The 26,024-nt window shown below is 47.6% G+C and overlaps 9 protein-coding genes and 1 non-coding gene across 10 annotated transcripts; 3 read left to right on the forward strand and 7 right to left on the reverse strand.

Moving 5' to 3' along the window:
• C8R40DRAFT_1164141 (glycoside hydrolase superfamily) lies at window positions 1-1,701 on the reverse strand (the record flags this gene model as incomplete). The annotated part of the gene is made up of 3 exons (XM_046230451.1): window positions 1-197; window positions 245-829; window positions 888-1,701. The coding sequence occupies 3 exons, from the start codon at window positions 1,699-1,701 to the stop codon at window positions 1-3; spliced, it is 1,596 nt and encodes a 531-aa protein (XP_046079105.1).
• Window positions 1,702-2,123: 422 nt separating this feature from the next.
• Window positions 2,124-5,055, reverse strand: C8R40DRAFT_1178322 (uncharacterized protein; the record flags this gene model as incomplete). Its single annotated transcript, XM_046232851.1, has 5 exons — window positions 2,124-3,698; window positions 3,753-4,049; window positions 4,104-4,568; window positions 4,617-4,696; window positions 4,752-5,055. The coding sequence occupies 5 exons, from the start codon at window positions 5,053-5,055 to the stop codon at window positions 2,124-2,126; spliced, it is 2,721 nt and encodes a 906-aa protein (XP_046079106.1).
• A 925-nt stretch (window positions 5,056-5,980) lies between these two features.
• On the reverse strand, window positions 5,981-8,005 carry C8R40DRAFT_1178323 (uncharacterized protein; the record flags this gene model as incomplete). Its single annotated transcript, XM_046232852.1, has 10 exons — window positions 5,981-6,836; window positions 6,886-6,950; window positions 7,006-7,049; window positions 7,102-7,139; window positions 7,195-7,247; window positions 7,307-7,372; window positions 7,427-7,487; window positions 7,540-7,569; window positions 7,642-7,744; window positions 7,813-8,005. 10 exons carry the CDS (start codon window positions 8,003-8,005, stop codon window positions 5,981-5,983), a joined length of 1,509 nt encoding a protein of 502 aa, XP_046079107.1.
• A 600-nt stretch (window positions 8,006-8,605) lies between these two features.
• C8R40DRAFT_1063015 (acid protease) lies at window positions 8,606-10,199 on the reverse strand (the record flags this gene model as incomplete). Its single annotated transcript, XM_046225502.1, has 7 exons — window positions 8,606-8,675; window positions 8,739-8,843; window positions 8,896-9,348; window positions 9,402-9,489; window positions 9,547-9,717; window positions 9,766-9,940; window positions 10,008-10,199. 7 exons carry the CDS (start codon window positions 10,197-10,199, stop codon window positions 8,606-8,608), a joined length of 1,254 nt encoding a protein of 417 aa, XP_046079108.1.
• Window positions 10,200-15,467: 5,268 nt separating this feature from the next.
• Window positions 15,468-17,326, reverse strand: C8R40DRAFT_862132 (uncharacterized protein). The gene is made up of 6 exons (XM_046236480.1): window positions 16,684-17,326; window positions 16,489-16,634; window positions 16,418-16,427; window positions 16,321-16,365; window positions 16,130-16,271; window positions 15,468-16,061 (listed from the first exon to the last, which is right to left on the reverse strand). The coding sequence occupies exons 1-6, from the start codon at window positions 17,077-17,079 to the stop codon at window positions 15,940-15,942; spliced, it is 861 nt and encodes a 286-aa protein (XP_046079109.1). The 5' UTR covers window positions 17,080-17,326; the 3' UTR covers window positions 15,468-15,939.
• Window positions 17,327-17,811: 485 nt separating this feature from the next.
• Window positions 17,812-20,716, reverse strand: C8R40DRAFT_1178329 (uncharacterized protein; the record flags this gene model as incomplete). The annotated part of the gene is made up of 7 exons (XM_046232853.1): window positions 17,812-18,123; window positions 18,186-18,608; window positions 18,662-18,850; window positions 18,911-19,551; window positions 19,611-19,659; window positions 19,707-20,033; window positions 20,096-20,716. 7 exons carry the CDS (start codon window positions 20,714-20,716, stop codon window positions 17,812-17,814), a joined length of 2,562 nt encoding a protein of 853 aa, XP_046079110.1.
• C8R40DRAFT_1136627 (uncharacterized protein) lies at window positions 20,600-21,623 on the forward strand. The gene is made up of 4 exons (XM_046229387.1): window positions 20,600-20,688; window positions 20,769-21,048; window positions 21,156-21,222; window positions 21,293-21,623. The coding sequence occupies exons 2-4, from the start codon at window positions 21,014-21,016 to the stop codon at window positions 21,494-21,496; spliced, it is 306 nt and encodes a 101-aa protein (XP_046079111.1). The 5' UTR covers window positions 20,600-20,688; window positions 20,769-21,013; the 3' UTR covers window positions 21,497-21,623.
• A 1-nt stretch (window position 21,624) lies between these two features.
• Window positions 21,625-23,745, reverse strand: C8R40DRAFT_1136634 (uncharacterized protein). Its single transcript, XM_046229388.1, has 4 exons — window positions 23,432-23,745; window positions 22,397-23,374; window positions 22,185-22,329; window positions 21,625-22,084 (listed from the first exon to the last, which is right to left on the reverse strand). Exons 1-4 carry the CDS (start codon window positions 23,570-23,572, stop codon window positions 21,933-21,935), a joined length of 1,416 nt encoding a protein of 471 aa, XP_046079112.1. The 5' UTR covers window positions 23,573-23,745; the 3' UTR covers window positions 21,625-21,932.
• Window positions 23,746-23,818: 73 nt separating this feature from the next.
• C8R40DRAFT_1178331 (uncharacterized protein) lies at window positions 23,819-25,225 on the forward strand (the record flags this gene model as incomplete). Its single annotated transcript, XM_046232854.1, has 1 exon — window positions 23,819-25,225. The coding sequence occupies one exon, from the start codon at window positions 23,819-23,821 to the stop codon at window positions 25,223-25,225; it is 1,407 nt and encodes a 468-aa protein (XP_046079113.1).
• Window positions 25,226-25,506: 281 nt separating this feature from the next.
• Window positions 25,507-25,594, forward strand: C8R40DRAFT_t308. Its single transcript has one exon. It is a non-coding gene; the product is annotated as a tRNA-Asn (tRNA).
• The last annotated feature ends 430 nt before the right edge of the window (window positions 25,595-26,024 follow it).

Genomic DNA, 26,024 nt, shown 5'->3' on the forward strand with positions numbered 1-26,024 from the left:
TTAAATCAAGACTTCACAAAATATCCCGACTGCTTGTTCGAAGCCGTGCTCAAATTCCCAAACCATATTGCTATTTCCCTTCTCTCTGCGATGTCCCTCCGTTCTCAAACGTTTCCACTGACCTACAAACCCCACTTCTGACCCGCGCAACTCCCCAGTCAGATCCCCGAAAAAAAACACAATGCAATCTCCCCATCCTATAAACACAGATGAACATCGGCCTTCAGGTGGTTTCAAAGCTCACCTTGACGAAATCCCTCTTCAAAGCGCCAATGCTCAAACTCATTCGGGTTTGAAGAATGTTGATTCCACCATCCAACATGCGCCTGCATTGCCCTTTGATTCTCCACCATACCCTTCGCTCTCAGAGACTCAATCGAGTGTCTTCCACTGACAAACGCAGCCTTAATCCTATCCGCTTGTGCTGGCAAAACACCCTGCTCAACTGCAGTATAATAACACCATCCTCGATCTGAGCCTCCCTCTTTCTTCAATGTCCAAAAGAACCAACCGGCGCACCGCTGTTCATAGGCTTCCCACTGTGCATGACCCCACTCACGCTGAGCCGCAAGCTTGGATTCATGGTCTGGATACGAAGCAAGCGAAGCAGGGTTGAGTGCGGCGCTCCATTCGCCGATAATGATCGACCCTTGTGTTTCTTTAGACGCGTTGGCTAACATCAATGCGGACGGTCCATTGTTGGATGGATGAACCTCTCCAGCGTGTTGGGAGGCCGATTTGTGTTGATCTTGAGAAGTAAAGCATCGGTACAGATGATGATCCAAAACAAGGAACGATCCAAGATTCGAGTGGTCGTTGACGTATTTCGCTTGAAAATTGTAAAATGTAAATTCTTAATTGTATCAGTAAAGAGATGATACACCTACAGTACCAATTCGTATCCCAAGCGTCAGAAATGTAAATCGGTAGTTCCTGAGCCTGAGCTCCTAAGCTCGAACGAATGGCCCCAATCGCTTCATCATACCAGCTCATCAACCGATTATTATTCTTCGGCTCGTTGAGCAACTCCAAACCAACGACATTATCATACTTCGCAATCTCCTTGGCCATCGCCACAAGAGTCTGTACAGTCCGTCTCTGATGTTCGTTCGAGTCCCACAACCTAGCCTTACCACCACTCAAACCCGAATGGCTATCGGTGTTCTGAGCTCCAGGAGCAGCATGGAGGTCGATGAGTACCCCAATCTCATGCTCGTGCGCAGCTTGGATATTGGAACCGACGTACTTCCACGCATTGACGTACACGTCTGCGAACGCTTCGTATTCCGTACCTCGCATCAACTGGCGGACCTCTGGTTCGGATTGGCCTGGTAGAAAGTGATAATACGAAACAGGTATACGAACAGTATTGATTCCATGCTCTACCAGCCAATTCCAGTCACCAGCATCGATAAAATGAGCCCAATGGTTTTCGAGCATGGATTTCGTTCCCTGAGGCCCCAAACCTCGAAGCACGTCCATCTCGCTGGCCTTGGGTTCAGCAGCATGTTGAAAAAGACTTGGTGTAAGCCAATTCTCTAAAGTAAACCAGGATCCAAGGTTGACACCACGCTGTTTGCGGAAACGATATATTTGACGAGAGCTGGGGGGTTGAGCTAGCGGAGGTACGTCTGAGGGTGGAAGATTCCCCCCGTCATTTGACTCCAATACCTTTTCGATTTTCGATTGGATTTTCTTCATGAACTTGAAGCACGTTAAGCCATCTGCATAAAAATTACAGAACCTCTACCACTAACTTTGCTCATCGCGGTCAAAAGGTAAGGAGAATTATGAATGACATCATACTCAGAGGAGAAATTCAAACTTCGAAAGCGTAAACGAGAAAATGCTAAATTCTAATGATACAAATGCAGTTTTCACCCAAAATGCTACGTGAGTGGGGGTTGAATAAGGAGAACCTCGTCGAGAGACGATCATATATATGGCTACGGGGGGAGGAATAATGTCAAAGGCAATAACGATAGTAGTAGAGTAGAATAGGAATAGAAGAGGGAGGGAATGATGGACGAAATCCGGATGAGAATTGTATAGACTCTACTCTTCCACGAGCGCCATAAAATACTGTACCAGCATCTATGCAAAGCTATTACAGCTCGGTCGTTCTATGCTTTCAACCCAACCATAGGTGAAGACTGCAACGGCGGATGTCTCGACTGCGGCGAACGTCCTTTTGGTCCTCCTGGTTTATGTGCGGATCTTCCTCTTCCTCTTCTTGTAGAACCCGTTGACCCAGCAGAGCCCGTTGACGTCGATGATACAGACGAGCTCGGTACCGAAACCGCAGACGATCCAGAGCTCGTCGTACTCGTTATCGATGTCATTGATGCAAGAGACGTATTAGACATGGACATTTGGTGATTTCGCGTCTTCGACATGAGAGCCGGAGCAGAAGATAGTGAGGATAAAGATGAGTTGAGGGAGTTGTTATTATAATGGACGTTATGAGTGTTGAAGCCATTGATGCTCGGCCGGTTGCTGTTGGTCGACAACGAAGAAGACGTATCATCGTCATAATCCCTCTCTACTTCATCAAATCGATCAATATCTTCTACTTTGGGCCTTGCACTAACATGAGGCACCGCAATAGGTCGAGAAGGCGACATTATTAAAGACGGCGAACTCGCAGGAGGCAACATCGATGACGACGATGAAGCATAAGGTACCGGGGACAAGGACGATGACAATGAATTTTTCTCCGATGTACCTGGGGCAGCACTATGGCTCCTTCTCCTCCCCGCATCGACGCTTCTTACCACCCTGGGGCCAACCACAGGCGGTGATCCACTTGTTGACATGGATGACAAGGACATCATATCGCGGTCTCGGCCTTTCTCATCCATGCTAAACAGCGATCCAAGACTTCCATTACCATTCATCATCATCGTCATCGTCCGTTGCGGCTTCAGCGTCTCTTCAGAATTGAGAGGCGTGCCGACACCAACACCAACAGGGTAACCATTCATTACCGGGTTTGGGTTGCCAATTATTGCATGGCCATTGACCATGCTCATGCTTAGTGGATACGGAGAGGCACCGCCGTGCGCCAAACCAGCATGGACGATGCCTGAGATCACTGCACGCTCGTAGTAGAGCATGAACGCTCCCGATCCTTCCTGTAACACACTTTCGATTCCGACCTCCGTGACAGAATCGTCCGAAACTCGAAGCCACCCTCGACCTGTTCCGGCCGCAGTAGATGGATCTGCGTCGTCCCATATATACTCTTCGAATCCTTCAGCGTCTTCTCCCTCAGTCGGAGTGTCATCGACATCAGGCTCTCGTTTGATAGAACTTGGAGCACTAACTTCATCCAGCAACTCGATGACTAGCCTCGGTGGACGCCACTTTTCTTCCGGCTTGCCTGAACTACTTTTGGGTTTCCGGCGATAACAAATATAATGGCCAAATGAGTGCTGGCCAAAGTGACATACGACAGCCGACAATCGGTAAATCGTGCGGGATGATGAATCGCGGGGTTCAGGGGTGGGAGTTGTTGAGCGTTTTGGGTGTGGGGGTGGGGTAGACAGTGAGGAGGTTGGTATGGTGGAGAGATTGCCTGAGGTCGTATATTGCGTGAGATCTAGAACTTCAGGGAAGATAACGCGGATGTTATTCTTGGTGGCGTAATGCGTGAAGTGCATTGAACGGTTGAGGTGCAGTACAAGGACAGGTGGTGGCTAAATAGAATGTCTTGAATTGATAATTTGTTTATCAAGGATCGATTAACGTACTCTTGCTATCATTGCCTGTTTCGTAGAGAGGCTAATAACCTTCTCCATCCGTACATCCTTGATTTCATCCTCGATCCGGCCTTCATCGAGTGCGGATTTCACTTTGGCAGCCATTTTCTTGACGTCCTTCAACCTACGTTTCTTGGATGCAGACGGATTTTCAACCTGCGAGAGAGCTTTTGCCTCCTGCATGAGCCTCCGATGAGTAGCCGTCATGGAACATTTCCGGCAAATACAGTCCTTCAGAATCTCCAGTCGGGTGTATTCGGAAAGACAATCCTCCAACAAACATGTGGACTGGAACAGCTTATAAGCACTAATACATAAACGAATCTAATTCGGAAGGCTCACCGCCATTCGGGGCACCGTTAATTGCCAATTATCAAACGGAAAATGCATCACGGCTTCTGTATACCCGCAGACAACACAACTCCTTCGATTCGCCGTCAGGCCATCGAACACACTCTTGCCAATCTTGGTTTCTACCTCTTGCGATAGGCCACCGAGACCTCGATCTCGGGCGCTTTCTTTGTCGATGGCAGAAATTTCAGATTTGATGCATTCGGACAGAAGCTGGAACAACTCCTGAGCGTCTTGGTGTTCTCGAGAGTTGAATAATGAGTTAGCACGGCCGGCTGAAGAGAGGACAGAGATGAGCTCTAAAGGGCGAATAGATGAAGGTCTTGAGCGAGGATCGTTAAGAGCATGAAATAAGTCTCGCAGGGCGTCAATAATGGGTGTAGGAACATCTAAAGCCTCTGCTTTAGCATGAATGGCTGAGATGTGTGGTTGAAGGTATGCCAGAGATGATAAAGCCTGAACTGAATTCAGCATTGAACATTCAACACATGGATACTATGATACCTGTACTGTCGAATTCATGAAGCAATATGTACCCGAAATATTGACAAGTCCTGGATAGCATACAGCGCATGCATCCTGACCTACTCAACGGTTATTATCATGAGCATTCCTTGGGGTATAGCTTGCTCGACTCACCTGGTTCAAGCTCGAATTTCTCCGACTTTATCGCCCTTTTCTTGCTCTTTTTCTTCGGCGTATGATTATTGGATACAGAACTTCCCCAGTTCCACGGCAAAGCAATACCAAGGCTCTCAAGGACCATCAGAATCGAATAGAAAAGAGGGCTCAGTCTCGTCGACGGCCTTGGCGATGACCGAGCGATATATAGGACCGAGAACGGGACCAAAAAGATGACGAGGAGAGGAAATATTTGCTGAAAGGTGTTCGAAGTGACGGTTTCCAGCACAAAACGACCAAGTTCAGAGGGAATGGTGAGCATGAGCAACTAGACCGACATGGAAGTCGTAAATTGTCAGGGACTGGAGTAATACGGGACGACGCTGTCAAGAACGTGTGACCCACTTGCCGTAAAAGGTAATACCAGGTAAAATTATTTCATCCTGTTTTCCTTGTGTTCTCCCTGTGTTTTCCTCAAGTCCGAGTGAGTGAATCTAAATATTTGTCACCGCAAACATCAGGTCAAGTTAAACTTGCTTCATCTTCCGCTCAAGCTCCGCAAATCTCCCCCGTCATGAGAATGAAATCCTCTTTATCCTCCGAACGCATCGAGCGTGCGCCACGATATTCCTAATATTATAAAACTACTCCAATATGCAGCCTCTTGGTCATTCTTATGAGTTGGAGAAGATCAGGTCGAACATCTTTAGTATTACTCGGAAGAATTCGTCGGCAATGGCTCGGTAGAAGTTGCAGATTTTGGAGGAGGTGAATTCATGTAAACATATCCAGTCGTTCGGGTTTGCCTTGGTGCTGGAGGAGGGTATGATATGTCCCACAATCTAGATCTACAATCTGCAGCTTGTACCGAATAATACAGATGTTATGAAGTAGGCATTTTTCTGTTTTGACAACAATGTAAAACAAGTAGACACTGGGATGGTAAGTGGTTAAGAATTATAAGCACGAAGTTGAATTGGACGTATATGTGAGTTCTGAGGAGATCTTGGACATGGAAAAAACTGCAGAAAAGAGAAGCAAAGAAGCAAGAATGACAAAGTTACGGCTGGGATTAGACTCGAGCCAGTAGCTTCGGATGTTGACACTTTGGAAACTGGCGCTCAAAGGTGTCATCTCTGCCGAGAAAGTGATTCCGCATATCGCTTCTCAGCAGCAGACTGGTTCGAGTCTAGGCCGGGATTATCCTGAACATTTAGCCAGTTCTGTTTAGCACCGGTGCTATTCAGTCATCCTCCGAACTTCGAAGCCTTGATCTTCTTCGTCTTCAGATTAATCTTCTTTGCATCCTCCCAGCCTTTGTTGTATGACTGCCTCGCATTGGCATCTTTGAGGGTGAGTGCTGCTAACTTGCCCCTCTTGTGCAGCTTCAAGCCCTGCTTCTTCAGGTATTCTTCTGCAACTAGGAGTGACTTTTGACGGAAAACAATAAGAGCACCGGCCGATTGCCAGGAAGGCTCCTCTGTTTCCTTGACTTTATTCTTGGGTACTTCGTTTGCCTCTCCCGTGGTTGGTTTGACGTCCTCCATTGCGTCCCCCTTCACCCGGCGTATATCTCGCTTCTTCTTCTTATCCTTGTTCAGGGCTTCCGGATTCTCGGCCTGCTTGCGCGCACGCTCGTCTGATGTTTTTAGAAGCTGGTCGAGATCTATATCGTGTACTCCTTCCTTCGATGAAAAGTGGGGAGCGACAGCATCTTCTTCCAGAGCCTCCTCCATATTCAGGCCTGCTTGAAAATCAGATCCTCCATCATTACCATCGTAGCCATAGTCCCCGTCATCATATCCGTCATCTCCGAAATCGTCGTCCGAATCACTTTCGTGGACGAAGGAAGGGCTTGGTAGATCCACAACATCAGCTGATTCTTCTTTTACATCCTCGATCTTCACCTTCCTATCGAGTTCTGGCTTGGTTTCGATGGTCTCCAACTGCAATCGTGCAATCTCCTTCTGCCGTTGCGCTTCTTCTGCTTTACGCTGCGCTTCAAGCCTTCGCATTTCTGCCGCTTCTGCTTCCTTTTCTTCGCGTCTTTTCTCCTTCTTTGAGAAATCATAGAAGCCATCCGCTACGCCGCGACAATAAGAACTGTATACTGATGAGGATGTTACAAGCAAGATCCAGAAAACCGGCGTACTTCTTTCCATTGATACCCTTGGCCTCTTTGTTGGCCATGCGCCAATTCATAATGAGATTATAGACCTGTTGATAGTGATTAGCAGGAAAACAGGTGTTAGTGTAAGTATTCAAGGCAGACCGTCTCGAAACCATAGGCAGCAGTTACGGTGTTCGGCCCTAGCCCTGCCAGATTCAAAGGTTACTACAAGACACTAAGACGGTACAGACAACATACCATAGAAAATGAAATCGATTTGATTTGATTCATCTCCGCTGTGGAACAATCGTCTGAATAAATGGTGTTCCCTGAATACAAACCGCGACTTACACTTGGGTGTAGTATTTGACATCAAACATGTTGCAGACAGCAAATGAAGCTGTCTGAGACCATGTCGAAATATACATCGATTTACCTTCCTGACAACAGATAGAAACCACACTTCCAAAACGGGCTCGAAAGGTTCCAGTTGCAAAAAGAATGGTTCATTACTCACGATTGGCCCGCTCTGAATACATAGTAATTTGTTAGTTGCATGACATGGTCCTTAAAAAGCAATTACACACTGCTTCGAAATGTCGTCGTTCTCTTCCATACTTTCCAACACTTGCGCCTGGGTAATGCTGAAAACAACTTCAGCAAAGCTGGTACTAACAATCATGACGGGTTATTCACTTCAATTTTGCCATCAACTTCATGGCCAGCCTATTCCCATACAAATGTTGTCAGTGAGATCTTCTCTAATATAAGTATAAGAGAGCGGATACGGATACGTACCTCATTGCTTGCCGAGCTTCGTTCTCGGTTGTGCCAGGATGCTTGGACAGGTTCAAAGCTTTCTTGATACGTTCCAACGTTGTTTGGTCGATATTCTCTGGCACTAAAACATGATTTACATTTACCCACCTTCCAGCAATGGTAATCCAATGCAGGAAGCAGCGTACTCACAGCTGTGAATAGAATCCATATCTGCCCCCGCTGAGATCTTCACCTTCGCCTCATTCGGTGGCTTTGGCGAAGGCTTCACCTTCTTACTCTTTCTAGTAGGTAGGAAATCATCATCGCTAAGTTCAGTTTCAGATTGGGAGCTATCTGTGTCGGCGTATTCAGTGTATCTCCTTTTGATTGCGACTCTTGCCATGTCTTGGTTTGAGGGACAGTGATTTGAATATTTCAATCAACGGTTTTTAGGCGCTCACTCAATCAACCAATATTTGTCAGCAAATTAGACACCACGCACAAGTTCAAGTTGAGGACGTTTGGAGCTTGCCCCCACTGGCAAGCTGTGAATCGGCTGTACTACACGATGTAAAGCATGTACTATATAGATGATTGGGTGATCAACGCAAATCTCGGACGAATACTTTCTATATCTCACAACACTGCTACAATGCAGCTAAGCTAGAGCGAATAAACATCATGTTCGAGTAAATAGAGTACGTCTCAAACGTAATGTTGCCAGCAAACACTCAGGAGGGTTGACATCAAGAAAATGTTTGGAAAGATGCTACGGGGTTCGATGGATACAGAAGATAGAAGAAGACGACGGGAGGGTCTACAGTAGCTATTCTGTCAATAATATGTTCGGAAAGATGCAGCAAAACTCGGAGGATGGGGAAGATGAAGACTATGAGCAATCTCAGAATAAATATCATGGTAATGGGTGGACATCGTGATGAAGGTGATTTGGGTATGGATAGATGAGGGTAACTGAAATAAATCATGATGAAGAACGGCGGGATTAAGCAAGCTGCGCAAACCCAAGTTGGTTGTTTCCGAGATTGAAGACGGAGTAAACGCCCTTCATAAAGCTAACGCAGGTACAAAGATCAGATATTCGTTGTGGCAACATTTAAAAAGACAAGGTCACTTACGTGTCCCCGACAAGCCACGTAGGCGAACTGGAGCCAAAAATGTTCTGTCCGATGATAGCCCCAACACACTTTTGGCCACTGCCATCTGCAAAGCCAGTGCTCATACTTCGAAAATCGGTAAATTCAGGTGAGCACACAACGAAAAGGTACTACTTACTGTTCATCGGGGATATTCCAGTTCTTTCCACCCCAGCTAAACGATACACCCAAAGTCTGATTGCAAGGGTATGTATAGAATCCTGGTTCCGCATCGTACGCCGCCGCGCCAGGGACAGCAGCCCACAAGTTCTTTACATCATTGGGAGGTCCATAGATGAGAGTCGTACCGGAGTCGACGACAGTATCAATACCGGACACAACACCGGCATTCGACGGGACACCGACGCTTCCACCAGAGATCTTCCAGTACCCAGGAGAGGTGTTGACGTCGTGGAACTCGATGTCACCAGTGTAGAGTTGAGAGTTTGTTCCTCCAAGGTAGAGCTCAGAGCCGTTGGCGGATAAGAAGAAGCTGAATTCGGGGGAGGCAACCACCCCTTGTTTGACAGCTGTCTCGAAGAAGGTTGGTGCACCGAGGTTCGAGAGAGTAGAATAACCCATTCCCAGAATGCTTCATAGACATCAATCATCAAAGACAGAGCATAAGAGTATATTCTCGCTCACCCGTCAAAAGATGTCTGAGCAACGGAGTTGGACAGATTAGTCACTGCGGCGAAATGTTGTCCAGTTACAGATATTCCAGCAATCGTCACTGAATGATTGTCAGCGATGATGAAAATACTGTAGAAGAGGATACGACTACACTGACCATCATCCGTATAAATCGAACCGGAAACTGTAGATCCATCACCATATTGGATATTAAACGAACCATCTTGAGCTTCCGAAGACGAAGAAGCTGAAGGGTCATATTTGTGCTTTGAAGAACACGTAGATGCAGTACAATTGATTGAGGGAACCCAGAGGTCGGATGAGCCGGCTGGATAGCCTCAATGAGTTGAAAGGGTTAAAACATGGAGAGACGTACTGTCGAAATCTATGATGAATTTCTGATCGTTTGAACCGATGGAAATTTGTCCGTCCCACAGTTCTCCATTGTTTTCGTCTGTCAAGGGGACTGCTTGTCTCTTGATGATATTCGTGCCAGTAAGAGTCTCGACGAGATTTACCGGGAGAGTAAGAAGAGGCTCAAGCTCGAAGCCCTGGGAAATGAGATCACAATTTAGTTTGCTCGGCTCACGTCCGTGTCAGACAATTTTGTTGACTTACAGCTGGCAAGGAGCCCTGAGTGCTCAAATAATTCATCATATTCCGCCTATGTTTGTTTACGGTCATTATGACATCCACTCTGGCCTTGTCAACATCGAAAACACCGGAAGGATTTGCCAAACCACTGCGTTTGCGGATAGGAATGGATATTCCAGCCCCAGAGGACCTTGATTCGAGTACCGTAGGAGGCATGAGAGGCGCAGGAGTCGCGAAGGCTGGTCCGGGAAAAGAGTTTGTCAGCGCAAGAGTGAGAAGCAGGGAGGATATAAAGGAGGGTTTGTTGAACATCGCAGCAAAGGAATGGCAGGAGAAATGAGAGACTCGTGGTGGAAAGGAAAGAGGATTTTGGTGATGGTTCGCCAAGCGAATGGCGACGGACCCTTCTGATTGTGGAGCAACAGTGAGGTCTTAACGCCGTCCTCATTACTGTAACGGCATTCTGCCATTGCCAGCCTTCCAACCAGAAGCTTCCTGTTCGTCTCCGATTACATACATAGTATATGGTCTAAAGATACAGCTGAGCATTGCTAGATCTGCAGTGAAGAGAGAAAGAGAAATGCCCGAGATAAGATAAGATCAGTACCCCTAGAACCCGAGGGCCGATTTCAGAGTGTTAACGTAGGATTAAGCTCAGTTGATATGAAAACAACTGTATATTATCTCGGTACCTGTTAACGTAGGATTAAGCTAACGGGTACCGTCAGTAAGTATAGGTATCCTCATCGCTAGTGAGCTCACCTCAGTTGATATGAAAACAACTGAGGGAGCTCGTGTACATCCGTCTGCGTGACCTATCTACAGCTGTACAGTATATAGTAATCGTGATCAGCGTATACGAAGATCAGCGTAGTCGAATTAGGAACAAAGGTCAAAGCTGTATATCTGACGTACGGAGTACACCCCAACACCCCCCCTACTCCGTACGATCCAGGCCCAGTTGTGAAACTAGTTTAGAGTGGGCCGTGCCATTGAGAGCCTTTGTGAAGATGTCAGCTACGTTCTCTCCAGACCTGATACGCTGTATCCTGACTTCCTTGCTTGCTACCTTTTCCCGTACATAGTGGTGTCGCATTTCGATGTGTTTCACCAGCGCGTGCCGCTTCGAGTTCTCGGACAGACTCACGGACCCAAAGTTATCCCCCAGCAGGTTGATGGGGCCTGTTTGTGGGAGGTCCACCTCGGATAAGAACGATGATAGCCATACGGCTTACTGAGTTGCCCGGGAGAGTCCAATATACTCCGATTCAGTGGTAGAAAGTGCTACCGTAGCCTGTTGTTTAGAGCTCCACGACATGGGAGCCCCCGCCATAAAGAAAACGTAGCCTGACGTTGACCGGTAGGTATCCTGGCATCCTGCGTGGTCCGAGTCAACGTACGCATATGGCTGGAGCCCGTCTCCTGGTTCGGGTTTGTCTGGCTGTGTTGGTGTGCGGTACGTGATGGAGTAGTCTAGTGTGTTGAGGATGTATCCCGCCACCCACTCCACGCATTGCCAGTGCTCCCGTCCCGGGTTTAGTTGGTACCGTGCCAGAAGGCTACCTGCAAATGCCAGGTCTGGTTGGGTACAGACTTGTCCCCACAGTATCGAACCGACAATTGGACGGTAGGGCTTGCCAGCCATGAATGTTCGGTCTGCGTCCGGGAGGGGTGTAGGCGATTCATGAAGTTTGACGTTCAGTGGTAGGGGTGTCGTGCGGCGTCGTACGTGTTCGAGTCCGAAGTGGGTGAGCATTCGTTGGAAGTATGCTTTCTGTGAGATGGTAATGGCCTTGGTGATAGGGTGTTGTCGAATCGTCATCCCCAGTAGCACCTCGGTTTTCACCTCGTTCGCCTCCCATCTCTTCCCCAGGTCCCTGATAGCTCGTTCTCTCCCTTCCGTCGTGGATGAACCGCCGCAGACATCGTCCCCGTAGGTACTCGTGATGGTATACTCGTCGCCCTGTCTTCTGTACCTGATACACGGATCAGCCCGCGACGCACTGTAGCCATCTTCGTTGTATCCGGCTGCCAACGTCTCCTGCCAGTCATGACTCCCCTGCATGGTCCCGTAGATAGACTTTTTCAGCTTGCATACCAAGTGGTCAGACCCAGGTTGAACAAAACCCTCGGGCTGCTTCATGTAGACATTGTGCGTTATTGGACTGTTGAGGAAGGCAGCTGTAAAGTCCACCTGGAAGATTGAGAGCCGGAGCGCCGCTGTAATCGCCAAGACGAGCCGTACAGATTCCATGCGTGCCACTCCTCCATACGTCTTATCGTAATCTTGTCCCTGGACTTGGGTATAGCCTTGTGCCACGTATCGTGCCTTACGCTTCAATAGGTTTCCCAGTGCATCGAATTTAATTGCGTAAGTCCATCTCCCGCCGGTCAGGTTGGCTTCAGGGGGCAGTTCTACCAGATCCCAGCAGTTTTTGTCTGTCAGTGTCTTGAACTCATGTTCCATTGGTTCCTTCCACAGCTCGGGCCGCTTCATCGCTTGTTTGTAGGACTGTGGAACCCAGAGATCTCCGGTTGTTGCGGCAAAGGTGTATGGGTTTTGAATTATCAAGGCCATAGGCGTGTCGACGTGTCTGGCCATGGACCATTCCTCTCCAGCCTGTTGAGCCGTGGCCTCGCGTTCGTGGTACTCACTACTCTCCAGGTATCTATGGGAGGGGATGTGTCCTCTGCCACTACGTCGAGCAGGTTCAACTGGCTGCAGTGGTGCTGGTGGCTCCAGAGCATCCGGTGGCGGTAAATCCATTTGGGTAACGGGAATGTTGTGTGTGTCCACTGTCTGATTCCTGTCACCGGTGATGTCGGTATTTTGGTCAGGGTTTGCCTCGTTACCCGGTGTCTCTGTCGTGGGATCCTCAAAAATCTCGTCCTCTTGCGTTTCCTCTATACCCTTTGGTTTTTGAGTCCGGTGCGGTATTCCCTCCTCGAAGGTTACATCGTGTGATTCCTCCACCTTCTTTGTTTCTGGAATCCATACCCTGTATCCCCTTCTGCCCATGTAGCCTAGTAGCTTGCCCTTAACTGCTTGTCTGCCGAGTTTACCATCTGTCCGTCTCCTTGGAAGCGTTGCCCAGCAATCACATCCGAATGGTCGTAAGTGGGACACATCTTGTCTTCTCTGGGTCCATGCTTCAATGGGTACGACGTCTGGGTATCACGAGGAGGGTACGAAGTTGTCTACGTAGATAAACGTGGATGAGGCTTCGCCCCAGAAGGAGTATGGGAGGTCTGCTTCCTCTAGTAGAGTGCGGGTGCCTTCCATTACGGTTCGAAATGACCGCTCAGCCACCCCGTTCGCTGCAGAGGAGTCGTGTGGCACCTTTTCTATGGTGATCCCATGTTCGGCGCAGTATTCATCCACCAGCCCGTTGTTGAGCTTGCCGCTGCCGTCTATCCGGATGGTCCTCAGTACCTTCCCTGTCTGTTTTTCTGCCTTGACACGGAATTCGTGTAACGCCTTGACACCCGTTTCCTTCCTTTTGTTTGTCAGGTAGTGAGGGACTCTGAATGATGATTTGCCGTCTGTGCAGAGCATGAGGTAGGTTGCTCCCCCACGGCTTTGTGTTCTTGATGGGCCGAAGAGATCGATGTGTACCCGTTCGAGTACCTCCGATTCATGGGTAAGTATCTCATCGAAGGGGCGCTTCGTTGCCTTCCCATATAAACAATCCTCACACATCCCGTGCACTTCCCGATTCGTGATGTGCAGTCCATCCACAAGGTTACGGTTGGACATCTGTAGTATCCAGCGTATCGCGACGTGTCCCAGCCTTCTGTGCCAGGTGAGGATGTTGGCAGGCCTGTCTCTAGCTCGGGAGTAGCTGACGGTGAGGTTCCCGGACTCTAGCACCTCAACTTCGTACATCTTGTTTCTACCAAACCCTTCCAGAATGGTATCCCCCTCCGGAGTTTTGACCGTCAGTATACCCAGCCCCCATTCGCCTCTCATGCCCCGCCCATCTAGCGTTGACAAGGAGATTAAGTTATGCCCGAACAATGGTGTGTGCTTTACTCCTGTCAGCCGGATTGTCCTTTCCTCATTTTGCCTCCGAGTCACAAACTGGACCGTTCCGACACCCAATATCTGAAACTGCCCTGCGTCCCCCGAGATTGCACTGCTTCCGCCTTGCCCTTGCACTTCGGTGTACTCTACAAAGTCCGAGCGTTGTACCCAACAATGCTCAGATGCTCCGGAATCAATAAATGTTCGTATTACGAGCGTAGGTGGTGAGTACAGAGATGTGCTTCCCTGGCAAGCTGTACATCCCTCCTTCTGTACGGTTGGGTAACTAGCTAAGTCGTACTCTACGTCCCTTTCCCTACTCTCCCGCTGACCTGTATTCCCTAGAACGGGATCGTTTTGTCTAGTCGCTGGGTCAGCGGTTGAATGGTACTTGTGTGTTGACGTAGACGTACTCGGCTTCCTACTCGCTTGTGCGGACATGACGTACGTTGCCATAGGTGATACTACTTCTGGTGGGTCGTCTGGTGTTGCGGCGTTTGCACTTGTCCCCGCTTTTGTTTTGTTTACCTGGCCCTGTTTCGGCCATTGGCCTTCCATTCCCCCGCCCTTACCCCAGCACTTCTTCGCGATGTGTCCGGGCTTGCCACAGTTGTGACAAGTTATTACTGACCTGCTGGTGCTCCGGGGCTGGTTTCCCTGGGTCGAGTTGGGTGTTGTTGGGTTCGAGTGGGCTGCCATCAGCGCCTTGACTCGTTTGGTGTCCCGCTCCTCTTCTTTCCTCTCCTCCTCCTTCTCGTACCACAGCGTGTGTAGATACGTAAAAGTGTCCGCGCTCGTCGTCCCTGGTACGCTACGGACGTCTTGCCTCCATCCCGGTGGCATTGACGATATGATGATGCGCCGGAATTGTGCGTCGGTCGCTGTTCCTCCCAGGTCGTGCACCTTTTTAAGTAAGTTCCGCATCCTCTTTTCGTGCTCCTCCATTGTTGACTCTGGGTCGTATTTCTCTTGTCGGAGGTTTGTGTCCGCGAGGTGGATCCGTTGTTCATCCCTTTTCTCGAAACGTTTGATTAGCGCCTGCCAGATCTCGGATGCGCGTTTCGTCTCATCCACTCCCAGTCCGACTGGGTCAGTGATGTTTGAGACAATGGCTCCCGCAACTAGCCGGTCTCGAGAGTCCCATTCCTCTGGGAATGGTGTAGGGCTGAACAGAGGTGTGGTCTGCTGTGCTGCTGGGTATATTTGTCCGGGGTAACTGCTAGGTCTAGGTATCGTTCCATCTAGATATCCTGTCAGGCCTTTTGACTGTACTGCAAACATGATTTCGCGCTTGTATGGTCGCCAATTATCTTCACCGACGAGTTGCTTTTCGTCCGGGAGTCTGGGTATGTTTGGGCTGTTTCCGAACGACATCTTGTTTTATGATGATACTTTCGAATTGAGTTCTTTTACTGCTGATAGACGTTTTCGTATTTAATCAGAGTGCGAGTCTCATAATCTGTTAACGTAGGATTAAGCTCAGTTGATATGAAAACAACTGTATATTATCTCGGTACCTGTTAACGTAGGATTAAGCTAACGGGTACCGTCAGTAAGTATAGGTATCCTCATCGCTAGTGAGCTCACCTCAGTTGATATGAAAACAACTGAGGGAGCTCGTGTACATCCGTCTGCGTGACCTATCTACAGCTGTACAGTATATAGTAATCGTGATCAGCGTATACGAAGATCAGCGTAGTCGAATTAGGAACAAAGGTCAAAGCTGTATATCTGACGTACGGAGTACACCCCAACACAGAGAAGATCGAAGGCGGATTGAAACTCTCGTATCTAATTTGCATATTCATATATTCGTGGCTACGTAGCTTCGAAACGAAAGGCGAAGAGCAACAGAGCAACAGCATCTCTAACTTACTGCCTGGCTGGGTGGCTTTAGTTAGTTCACTCAAGACGCCGGGACCAACTTCATCATCAGATTTGAGGGGTTGGATGCCAAGGCCCAATGTGATTCAAAGGGAGCAGTTCCCCACTACTGTCCCGGGGCCAATTCTTGATTTTCCAGCTTCTCCATCGAGGTATCCGAAAGACCATGTCTACAAATTGTTGGAAATAGACGGGAACTAATTTAGAATGTAGAACAAAGCAAGCATCGAGCACTTACCTTGACCGAGAGACTGACAGCGTACTTTGAGGTCGAGATCTCTTCTTGAGAAGAGTGCATGCGGAATGAATACTTGTATCCAAGCTGCCATCGCAAAGGTCATTGCGCTTGGACCTGCCTCCGATGGCCGGTAAGTGTAGACCTACGTATTGATTTCAGATAACGATGGAAAAGGTTCAACCATCACTCACCTTATTCAGCTCTTCGAACTTGTCTTCGTTGGAGTCGATGATGCACTGTCGAAGAGGTTATGGTAATCGGTTTGATATAAAAGAGTCGGGACTTTACCTCCCAATCTCTGTGTGAACATGCGTAGCTTTAGGTTTACCAAGTTATGAAATGTAGTAAGAACAACTAACCCTTTCTGAGCTATTTGCCTGAGTTCTGATTCCAACCCAAAAGTACAATTAAGTTCAGGAAGCTTGAAGGGGGCGAGTCTTAAACTAAGGCCATCCCGTTCAACATTGAACGAATGCTTCGTCTTGTAATATTTCATAGCAATCTCCTGATTTATGATAAGAATAGTTCGAAAGATCAAACATGCAACAACTCACGTCGTTGAGATAAAACAAACAAATGTCTGTCCTAGGACGGTCGCAGAACGAACTGAGACAGCCTTTTGCCTTTTCAAGGAGACCGGATCGAGGGTCTAGCGAGCTTTCGACAATCGGGAACGCGTTGGAAAGCCTCGCAAGACTTGTCAGCAAAAGGGGCAGAGCAATCAGTATGCTCAGCATCGAAAAGGATTTCATATAGAACAGTTTGGACTTTGAACGTTTCTGCCAGCCCGAGATCCGAGGTTGAAGGAAATATGGGTTGGTAGAAAAGATGGAATTTGCTGAGTGTGGATAGAGACCAGCTCTACAACTCTGTGTACGAGGGAAGGAAGAAGGACTATGTAAAAAAATGGTTGTGTTGCCTTGTTCGCGGTGTTTGGTGAATAGGGACATCAATCGATCAAAGCAGCTGTTCTGAAAAGGCCTGAATTGCACCGACGGAGAAAATGTATATCACTCGGAAGAGATAAGTTCTCCGCTCCATCGACGCGAGACGTCATCAACCTAAATGTGGTGCTCCTACAGCCTGTCGTCATTCAACACCTTGACTGGACGCTATGAGCATCTCAATGATAGATCCTCCAGTTTTGTCTGTCCCAGAAACAAGGTTCGTTATATCTATACAGTACAATCCCAAAGACAACTTTGTTCAGGGAAGAAGTCAATAATACCTTGTCGGAAATTCAATCAGCAGAGACGAGCTACAATACCATCTGCCATCAGGCTTTAGAGACTATCGAGACCTTTTTGTCGAATTCAGAGCTCGATGCAGCGGTTACATTGCATCGTAAGTTGTATTTCAAGTTGAAAATGTGATTCTTTGCTCACTCTGTTTATTCCCAGTCCGATTGCTATTACCAAAGATATCGCTGCAGAAAGATAAAATCATGGCACTGATATCACAAGCACAGGGCGCTCTCGATACTGATGACAACGATACCGAGTATGACGATTTAGATCCAAAAACGATTGCAGCATACGAGCAAACCATTAACGATTTCACCGCGTTGACTGGAGAGCTCAATCAACAACTGGAGGTGCTTGCGAAAGTGGTGAAACCAGGTGGATTGAGTGGAGGGGCAAATATGTAATTTTTTTCAGCAACGTATATAACATTTCCCCTCATTAGAGGGTCAGTTCTTCCAGTCGATAAAGACCTATAGTAGCCCCCGCCTGCTCGTGTAGTAGTTTTTTCTGTTGTTTCCGATCCGGAATAGGCACCTTGATTCCCTCGCTAGCAGCTTTAGCTTCCTTTATCGCCTTGGTTTGTGCTTTCACAAAAAGCTCCAAAGGCCCACGCAGTTGTTCCGTCTGGTCGATATATGTGATCTCGGGATCAATATGAGCCTGAATCCTTCTGAGTATACGGTGAGCGGACGGTGTTTGGATGAGATTGATGAAAGAGGTATCGATGAGGCATTGGAGGAAGAATGTTATCTGTGAGATAGGGGAGATCAGCATACGCCAAAAACCAAAGGAGGTCAGAAAGAAGAAAATACCTGTAACATTGATGGAATATCCGTTGAAGAATCTTTACTCTCCGATGTCATGATATATACTCCGAGCTCATTCTTCTTCACCATTTTATTTGAAGGCAGCAAGCGCGTGTCACGCCCAGCCCATTGACCTATCCAGGAATCGAGCACTTCCAGTAAACAAATCACATCGTCGACGTCAGATAGGTAGCGACGGAACGCCGCTCGAAGGGGATTTGGTGAGCAACTATAACGAAGAACGAGACTCAAGAAGGCCTGCAACGTTGGGCATTCGTTGTCCATGCCTGGTACCGAATCAATTTGCATTGCATCACTAGAAGTGGCTCTTCGAGCCTGTCGATAGCGTGCAAGGACAAAACACAGACACTCGACAATTTCAGCCTCTTGAAGATCCGATACTCGTGTCAACGCCAAGGATATTGATTTCTATGTACAAGCATCAACAATGGCAGAAAATAGGAAATCGCGCAACGACTAACCCAATCATTATGCGATCGCAACACCCCTAAAAGGTCAGCCTCCATCATGCCCGCACTGACAACCTTTTTCTCGAGAAGATGTTGAACAATTTTTGACGGATACAGTGTTTTTGTCGGTATTGAAGGCTGGAGTACGATGTTCAAAATTTCCTTGGTGAAATTGTACCCGTACAATGTAGGCGTGCCAGGCTACATGAAACGATAAGGCAATCAACGTGTGATAGATGAAAGGAAGTAGGTCAAACATACGGGTTTGTCCTGAGAATTCTCTGAGACTGTGTGCTTCTCCCATTCGAAAAATGCGTTTTTGGCATTCTCAGGTTGATTTCGGTCCATAGCAGAGCGTATCTCGTTCACCAACTTTGATCTCCCTGCATCATGTGAATCACCCTGAGCGTCAGTAACGGCTAACCATGGCATTGCTGCTGCTGCACGACCGATAGCGTTGGCTATACTCGAACTTGGAGGCACCGTCACCGGTACTACCCAGACCGAGCTACTGGAAGAAGACTGGCCTTGTGATTGACGGCGACCTGAAATGACTGAGGTAGGAGAGACCAATAACAGGACGTTGGAGGACGATAGAGCGCCAACGAGGGTAATTGATACTTTTTCGTTTGTGACGTACGGGGGAAGTGGTAATGTGCGTGAGGCGAGGAGCACAGAGAAAGATAAATCCCAAAACAGGAGCACGACTTCCCGATTCGAAGTGGAGCCTGTTAAGCCTGCAAGCAGAACATGTGAAGACCCTAACGCAAGTATCGAAGCTTCAGCGCTGTTGGACGATGAGATGAACGATAACGAAGTCAATTTGACGTTTTCCAGCGAATTGAAGTAGAGCGTGTCATCACTTCGTTTCAACTCGAATGACGACCAGGTGCCATCTGTTACTGCCCGGGGGGTGTCTTCCATTAGTCTTCCACTCCACGCTACTCGCGAAAGGACTCACGAAGAACGCTAAAGAAACCTGTTCCGCTAAATGAAACGTCGCAAAACGACTAAAAAGTATGAGACGAGGTGGTATAATTCGAAATGATCGACCAACCTGAGATTTTATGGGCAGTTCAATGTCTCCGAGCTCGTGAAACCGATCTTCTAGGTCTACAGCCAATATCTGTATTCGAACGTTTGCGTTCAATGTAACAAAGGAGATTACAATGGCAGCAGAAGACGGCACAGATCCTCGAGAAGGAAGAAATGTGCAGTTTCTCCGAGACAACACAAAAGTTTTCAAGGATTCACATTTTGACGTGCGTGTAGCTTGAATTTGCAGGTCACTGTGGAGGACCGTCAGGTCACCTTGCGATGATGTGACGAGAACGCGGGAAGGAAGTTCGCTTTCGATGTATAGACCCGAAATTGAATGCGGAAGCTACCTTACATAGCCCAATGAATCGGTGAAACCACAAGCAAAATGGGAGAAAATAGACGTACTACAACTGCTTTTTTCCTTTGCGCTGCTCGATCCGCGACAGAACTCGATAAACCCTCCTTCCACATCCATATCGTACGGCTTTTTTCGTCTTCAGAAATGTCCGGAGATGATGATATAGCAGCGTAAGTCGTGCAAACATGATTTGCACTTTGTAGCTCGCTACGCGTAACCGATGGACAGGAAAAAGTGATAGTCGGGCCCAATGTATGTGAGATAATTGGATGCAAAGTGGAGAGCTGTAGAACTTTGAGTATATCTGTTTTTTCAAGAGAAATTTCACCAACGTCTAATACATGAACACCGTCGCCCTGAGCAGCGACAGTGATATGACCATCTGAATTTCCGCCAGTTCCTTGATGGGAAGCAAAAATGCTTGGTAGTCTTCCGGATAATTTGGATAATTTTGAGACCTTATTCGTTGTCGTATAGCTCGATAATAGGAAGGGTTCGCCTATAGAGGCCTCCATGCCGTTGAAGTTCGCAGTCAATGTTAATTTAATTTGTCGTGGGAAAGTTTCTTCATCGTCCCAACCTTCAACTTCAATCTCATTTTTCGAAGAAAAACATTGAACAAGAATTATTCCGTGGTCGAGTTCAGTATGGGGCATCTCTTTTGCCATTTCCTGTCGAAAGATCGTTATGGCTTCTGTCAGCTGATATATTTTTGCTCAGCTCACAAGCACGGAATATTATAGTAAAAGGCTTAAGCTTAAACGTTGAACGTTGAACGTTCAAATTACCGTGTCAGAAGGAGGTTATATTTGAAGAGATCGCTTGGCTCCGAAACGTTGCTCCACGTCGGGTGCTGTCTTTTCTTAATTTTATTTCTGAACCGCAAGTAAGTAAGACTAAGTACTGGAGCCACGGCAGCAAGTTGGGAATAACCCTTGTTCATTGCTTGCCTCCATTCTGTGGATATGGCTTATTTTTGTCCAGGTCTCTGTCTGGTGATGTGAGTGCCACCTGTGTTCCTTTCCGGGATCTTCACTCAGCTCGTATGTTCCAATCTACTCCCCTACCTCTGCAATAACTTGCTGCAATATTTCTCATTATACCCAGTGTATGTGTCGCTTCAAAGAGGCTATCGGTGCATGGTTTCGAGTTACAGTGTAATCACCGCTACGAGGTAAATATACCATGGTTTGGAGATTGGACGCCTGATATCCTCAGGCTCGATTATCGACATCCGAGCTCAGATCAGAAAGCAGTCCACATTTTTGCCTTACACAACTAACATGGAGGAATGCGAGCTCTCAAGATCACGCCCGCGAGATCGACATGAACTTGGTCCCAGTAGCGTTGTTTCGGGAGCTAGTGGCGGCGTTGAAGATCCAGGAAAGGAAAAGGAAAGTTGGAGGAAGATACTAGGAGATTTCATTACTAGTTGGGCGCTTCGTTGAAGATGTTGTCACCCCGAAGCTGTCGACAGCATCCAACAACATGAAGTGTATCTGACACTTAACTGTATTTACTGATGTTCTGTAATTAGAACTGTGGCAGAATGGAGAGACATGTTGTTGTCCAAAAACTGGAATCGATCGTGGGCATTCGTGGAACCCGAAAGAAAAGTGAGATAAACGCTACTGTACATGGTATAAATTCAAGCACAAGTTACTGGTACAGCAATGACACTAACAGCATACACATCTTCGAAAATTAAACAGATTATATCAACCGAAGGAAAGCCAGTGGAAGTAGAAATTATACAGAATTTGTCACGTTGCGGTCCCGTTACTGTTCCGCTATGTACGATGGGTATCAGATCCCTCAGAATAAACCGTGAACCTTTGTAGATCGATGAACGCCTCGGAACTGCCTAGCTAACCCCTAGGCATCTCACCCCACTATATTTCCCGCCTTCTGTTTCTTCGTCTTTGGCTTGTCCAATGGGCACTTCTGGTGCTCCTGGTAGCAACGAGCACAGCAGGACTTGTTGTTTAAACGAAAACATTTCGAGTTGACTTTGGAGCAGGACGAACATGAAGGCGCTGTAGAACACAAGAATGGCAGATCATCAGATGTCAATGAGATGCATTGCGGTAGGTGTGGGAAGCAAGGAGCGACGATAACTAGAGTATCAGGACCTACAGTTGATTTGGCCGGTTCCAATCAGAGTTCCACCATTACGTCTCACGAACTCGTCTTCATCCTCATCAGCATCATCATCATCATCACGGGCTCTTTTGTTGCGCCACGCAGGTGACATCGGAGACGGTACTCGGACACCATCAAACTATGTATGAGGGTAAAATAACATTTGGAGATCGGGGATCATGGATCACAAACGAAAAAACACTCACTTGTGAGGATGTGGTCACCGTCAGCTGAGAAAACTGTGGTCGCTTCGGGGAGGTAGACGCGATAACATTGGTTTTGGGGGGCTGGGTATTGATCTTGCTATTCGGAGAATTGTTCGCCGTTGAATTAAGTCTAGTTTTGGCGCCTTTGGTAGTGGGCAGCGTGGCGCGGGTTGTGCGAGGACGGATGACCACATCGGCGTTAATGGAAGCTTGACCAGAGGTGGAATCATAACTCGTGGAAACATGTCCTTCAGAAGCACTTGCAGAATCCATGGATTTCGCAGGACCCACATGCTTTCCAGTAGTCCCAGAGCCGCTAGAGACGGGGGCAATTTTCCTGGCAGTGGGTTCTCCGTGAAGTTCCCTACTGAGTTGAGTGCCGGGATCAGCTCGATTTGACGAAGGGCCGATCTGAGGGGCTGGTAGCACTGGATCATCCCAAATACGGTCAATGTTTCCCACAGGAATCTTTGGACTCTGTAATGGGGTAGGAGCTGTTGAAGGGGGAGAACTAGGACTACTCATGCTCATGTCAGAGAATGACAACGGCGAGTTTCCGAATGAACTATCTGGTGATTCGGAGGGCATATCCAAGGTAGGATTGAAGAAGCTGATGGGGGCAGGGTCCTCCTGTAGAGGGGGCTGATTACGAAGAGCTTCCCACTCTTCTTCAGTCGGATAGTCGAAGACGACGACCTCGGTCTTGAGGAATGCCTGAGCTTCTGCGAGAATCGTGCTGATCTCTTCCTCTTCCCTGAGTTTCCGAAGACGCTCTTCCTCAGCCTCCCATATCTTCTTACGCTCTAGTGCTGCACGTTTCCATCGGGAATCGAGCCAGGCCTCATCCCAAGTCCAATGAGTATGCTTGAGCAAAAAATCGTCGGCTGCAACAAGGGCGTCCTTGACTTCGGCTGGCTCGAGAAATGATGGCTTATCGCGCCATTTGGACAATATGCGATTGACACCTCGATAACGCGCCTGACAAAATCACATATAATGAGCAGTGGCCATATAACGAGCGATAGCTAGACTTACAACGGCAACGGCAAAATCTTTGGCCCATGATCGTAAGGCGGCATCGTTCGACTGCTCAAGTGCATCAATCTTGGCCACTACCGCGACAATTACTGACCCTGAGTCAGTGATAACCTTGGCCGCGTCAGACAGAGGATGCATCGTCGATGAGGATAAGGGAGTTGACAGCAGAGGTATAAGGTTAGTAACGCCCTTCCCGGTGATGGCCTGTCTTCCATAATTACGATCCAGCCATATATGCAGTTGTGGGCGTTGTGCGAGTGTACGGGAAACAGATAGACTGCCGGCGGTATGTTGATCAAACCTTGAGGGTTACGGCAGGCATCGGTAAGCCTGAGGTAAGCTCTGGTAAGCTCTTAGCTCAGCCTCCTAAGGCTGGGTACTTTCATGACAAGTGATCCACAAGCTGGTATCCAGGCTCTTCCCAACGAAATCCTGTGTCAAATCTTCCTATTTGTCGTTTCCCGCGCCCCAGGTGAATATTCTGCCAGCGAATTCGAGCTCAGCTATGTCTGCTCTCGGTGGAGGGCGGTAGCCTTATCGTTATATCAACTGTGGTCGTCGATATGTATACTGGCGCATGAGGATCCAGAGTCTGAAGGAGTTAGGCATCTCACAGAGCTCTCTTTGGAGAGGTCTGTGAATAGCCCATTGGATTTATTTCTCAACTTACGAGAAGATTCGAGTGTTATGCATATGCTGTATGCTCAAGCTCACCGTTGGCGCCACGTTCATATCATAACAACGGTGTATCATGACCTTGAAGATCGCGGAGTCAAAGAGTTCACTTTACTGGAGTCGCTCAGCCTTTCGATGGATGATAGTCCCCCATATCCAGTATCTTCAAATAGTCGTATGTGGTCTAATGCCCCTCGCTTGCACACGTTATCTCTTGACATGACGGTATTTGAACTGGAACAGTTCGCGGTGCCCTGGCATCAACTCCGCCACTTAACATTGGAGTACTCAGACTTGGACCAAATGCATAAAGCGTTATGCTTATGCACCAGCGTCGTCACTGCAGGATTTGACTCGTGTACCAACGACTTTTCTTTCCGCGACCCTGTCGCCTACACCTGTCTATTTCTCTCCTCACTCACAATTCTCGCCAGCCACCGTCTTGAAACGCTCGGTCCTGATATCACGCGGTGCATCTATCCATCTCTTTCCATACTTACCCTTATCAGTGGCTCTCAAGAGTTCTCATTCTCCCATGTTATCGTACCAGATCTCACCTCATTGGTCATACGTTCCGAATGTCGCCTCACCTCACTTACTTTACACGGAATATCATATAGCTCCAAACATCTCATGGCGCTCATTCAGGCAACGTCATCTTCTCTTATCAAACTAGATCTCTGTGATGTTGACCATCGTGCGTGGAATTTCCTTCAGTTGGACAAATGGCTAATCCAAGCGCTGATGTGGTTGCCTTCCCCGGGAGTGGCTGAAACGGCTCCGATTGCATCATATTTTCAGACGCCTGGACACCTACTGCCTCACTTGAAAGAATTTGGAATAAGGTTTCCAAGCTCGAGGAGAGATTTCTCAATTGATCGAGAAAAAATTGGCCTGGTGCTTGGGATGATTGAGTCGCGATGTTCAAGCTCAGCACTAGGCGCTCGAACAGATAGTAGAACCAGGCGTGTTCTTCCAGGAAAAAGGGATACTAGTGTGGGTGAGGTATTAGAACGATTGCATCTAGGAAGGCTATGGTCAACCCGCGTTCCCTCGGGGTTCGAGGAACGCCTTCGCGCGCTTGAGGATAACGGGTTGAAGATCACGGCGCTTTAGTCTTCATAGATTGGGACAGGTTCCGAGATATCAAAATATGAAATTGCATCCATTCCATCTGCCTTGCTGCTGTACATCTTATGAAAACTATTGTAACACGTTTAAGGGTTCGAAGCTGTTCAAAGGAGCTCGTACAAAATTCTTTCCAGGACTTTATCAGCTGCCTTGTTATAGCCACCATATATAAATTTGCAATGTCGAGGTCATGGCGTTAAAGCTCAATTTAGTTCTGTAAATGCCCCTGACTATGTTATGTTGATTGTTTCAGATGGTAGAATATGTGCCCCATGGCTGAGTTGGTTACAGCGTCCGACTGTTAGCAATATCAGGATCATCGGAAGGTCGAGAGTTCGAGCCTCTCTGGGGCAGTAGGATGACATGGCCAATACCCTTTTTTCTCTCAAATGTGTTCTGCCTTCAGCATGGATTTATTGCCGTTTTCAAAATAGTTGGCGCCTGTTCTCACGACGTCAAATCTTTGCCATGAATCAATCCCGACCACAGAAACACGATTGTGGACTCAAATGTTCACCGAATTCTTTGATTTTTGGTGCGATACAAAGCAATAAGCAGCCGTTAGTGCGCCCCATAGTTAGTTTTATATGATCACAATATTTTGAACATGTGGATATTGGAGGTTCTATGACCTCCAAAACACTATAACATAAGGCACAAAATTTGTAACGCTTAATCCTTATAGCATGTAGTCCTTGTGGATAGTACCTAGTGCACCCCAGGAGAAATTAGGAATAGATCTCACAAATTTTGTGCCTTATGTTATAGTGTTTTGGAGGTCATA

This window comes from Lentinula edodes (genome assembly GCF_021015755.1).
Source record: "Lentinula edodes strain Le(Bin) 0899 ss11 chromosome Unknown C8R40scaffold_79, whole genome shotgun sequence".
Classification (NCBI taxonomy): domain Eukaryota; kingdom Fungi; phylum Basidiomycota; class Agaricomycetes; order Agaricales; family Omphalotaceae; genus Lentinula; species Lentinula edodes.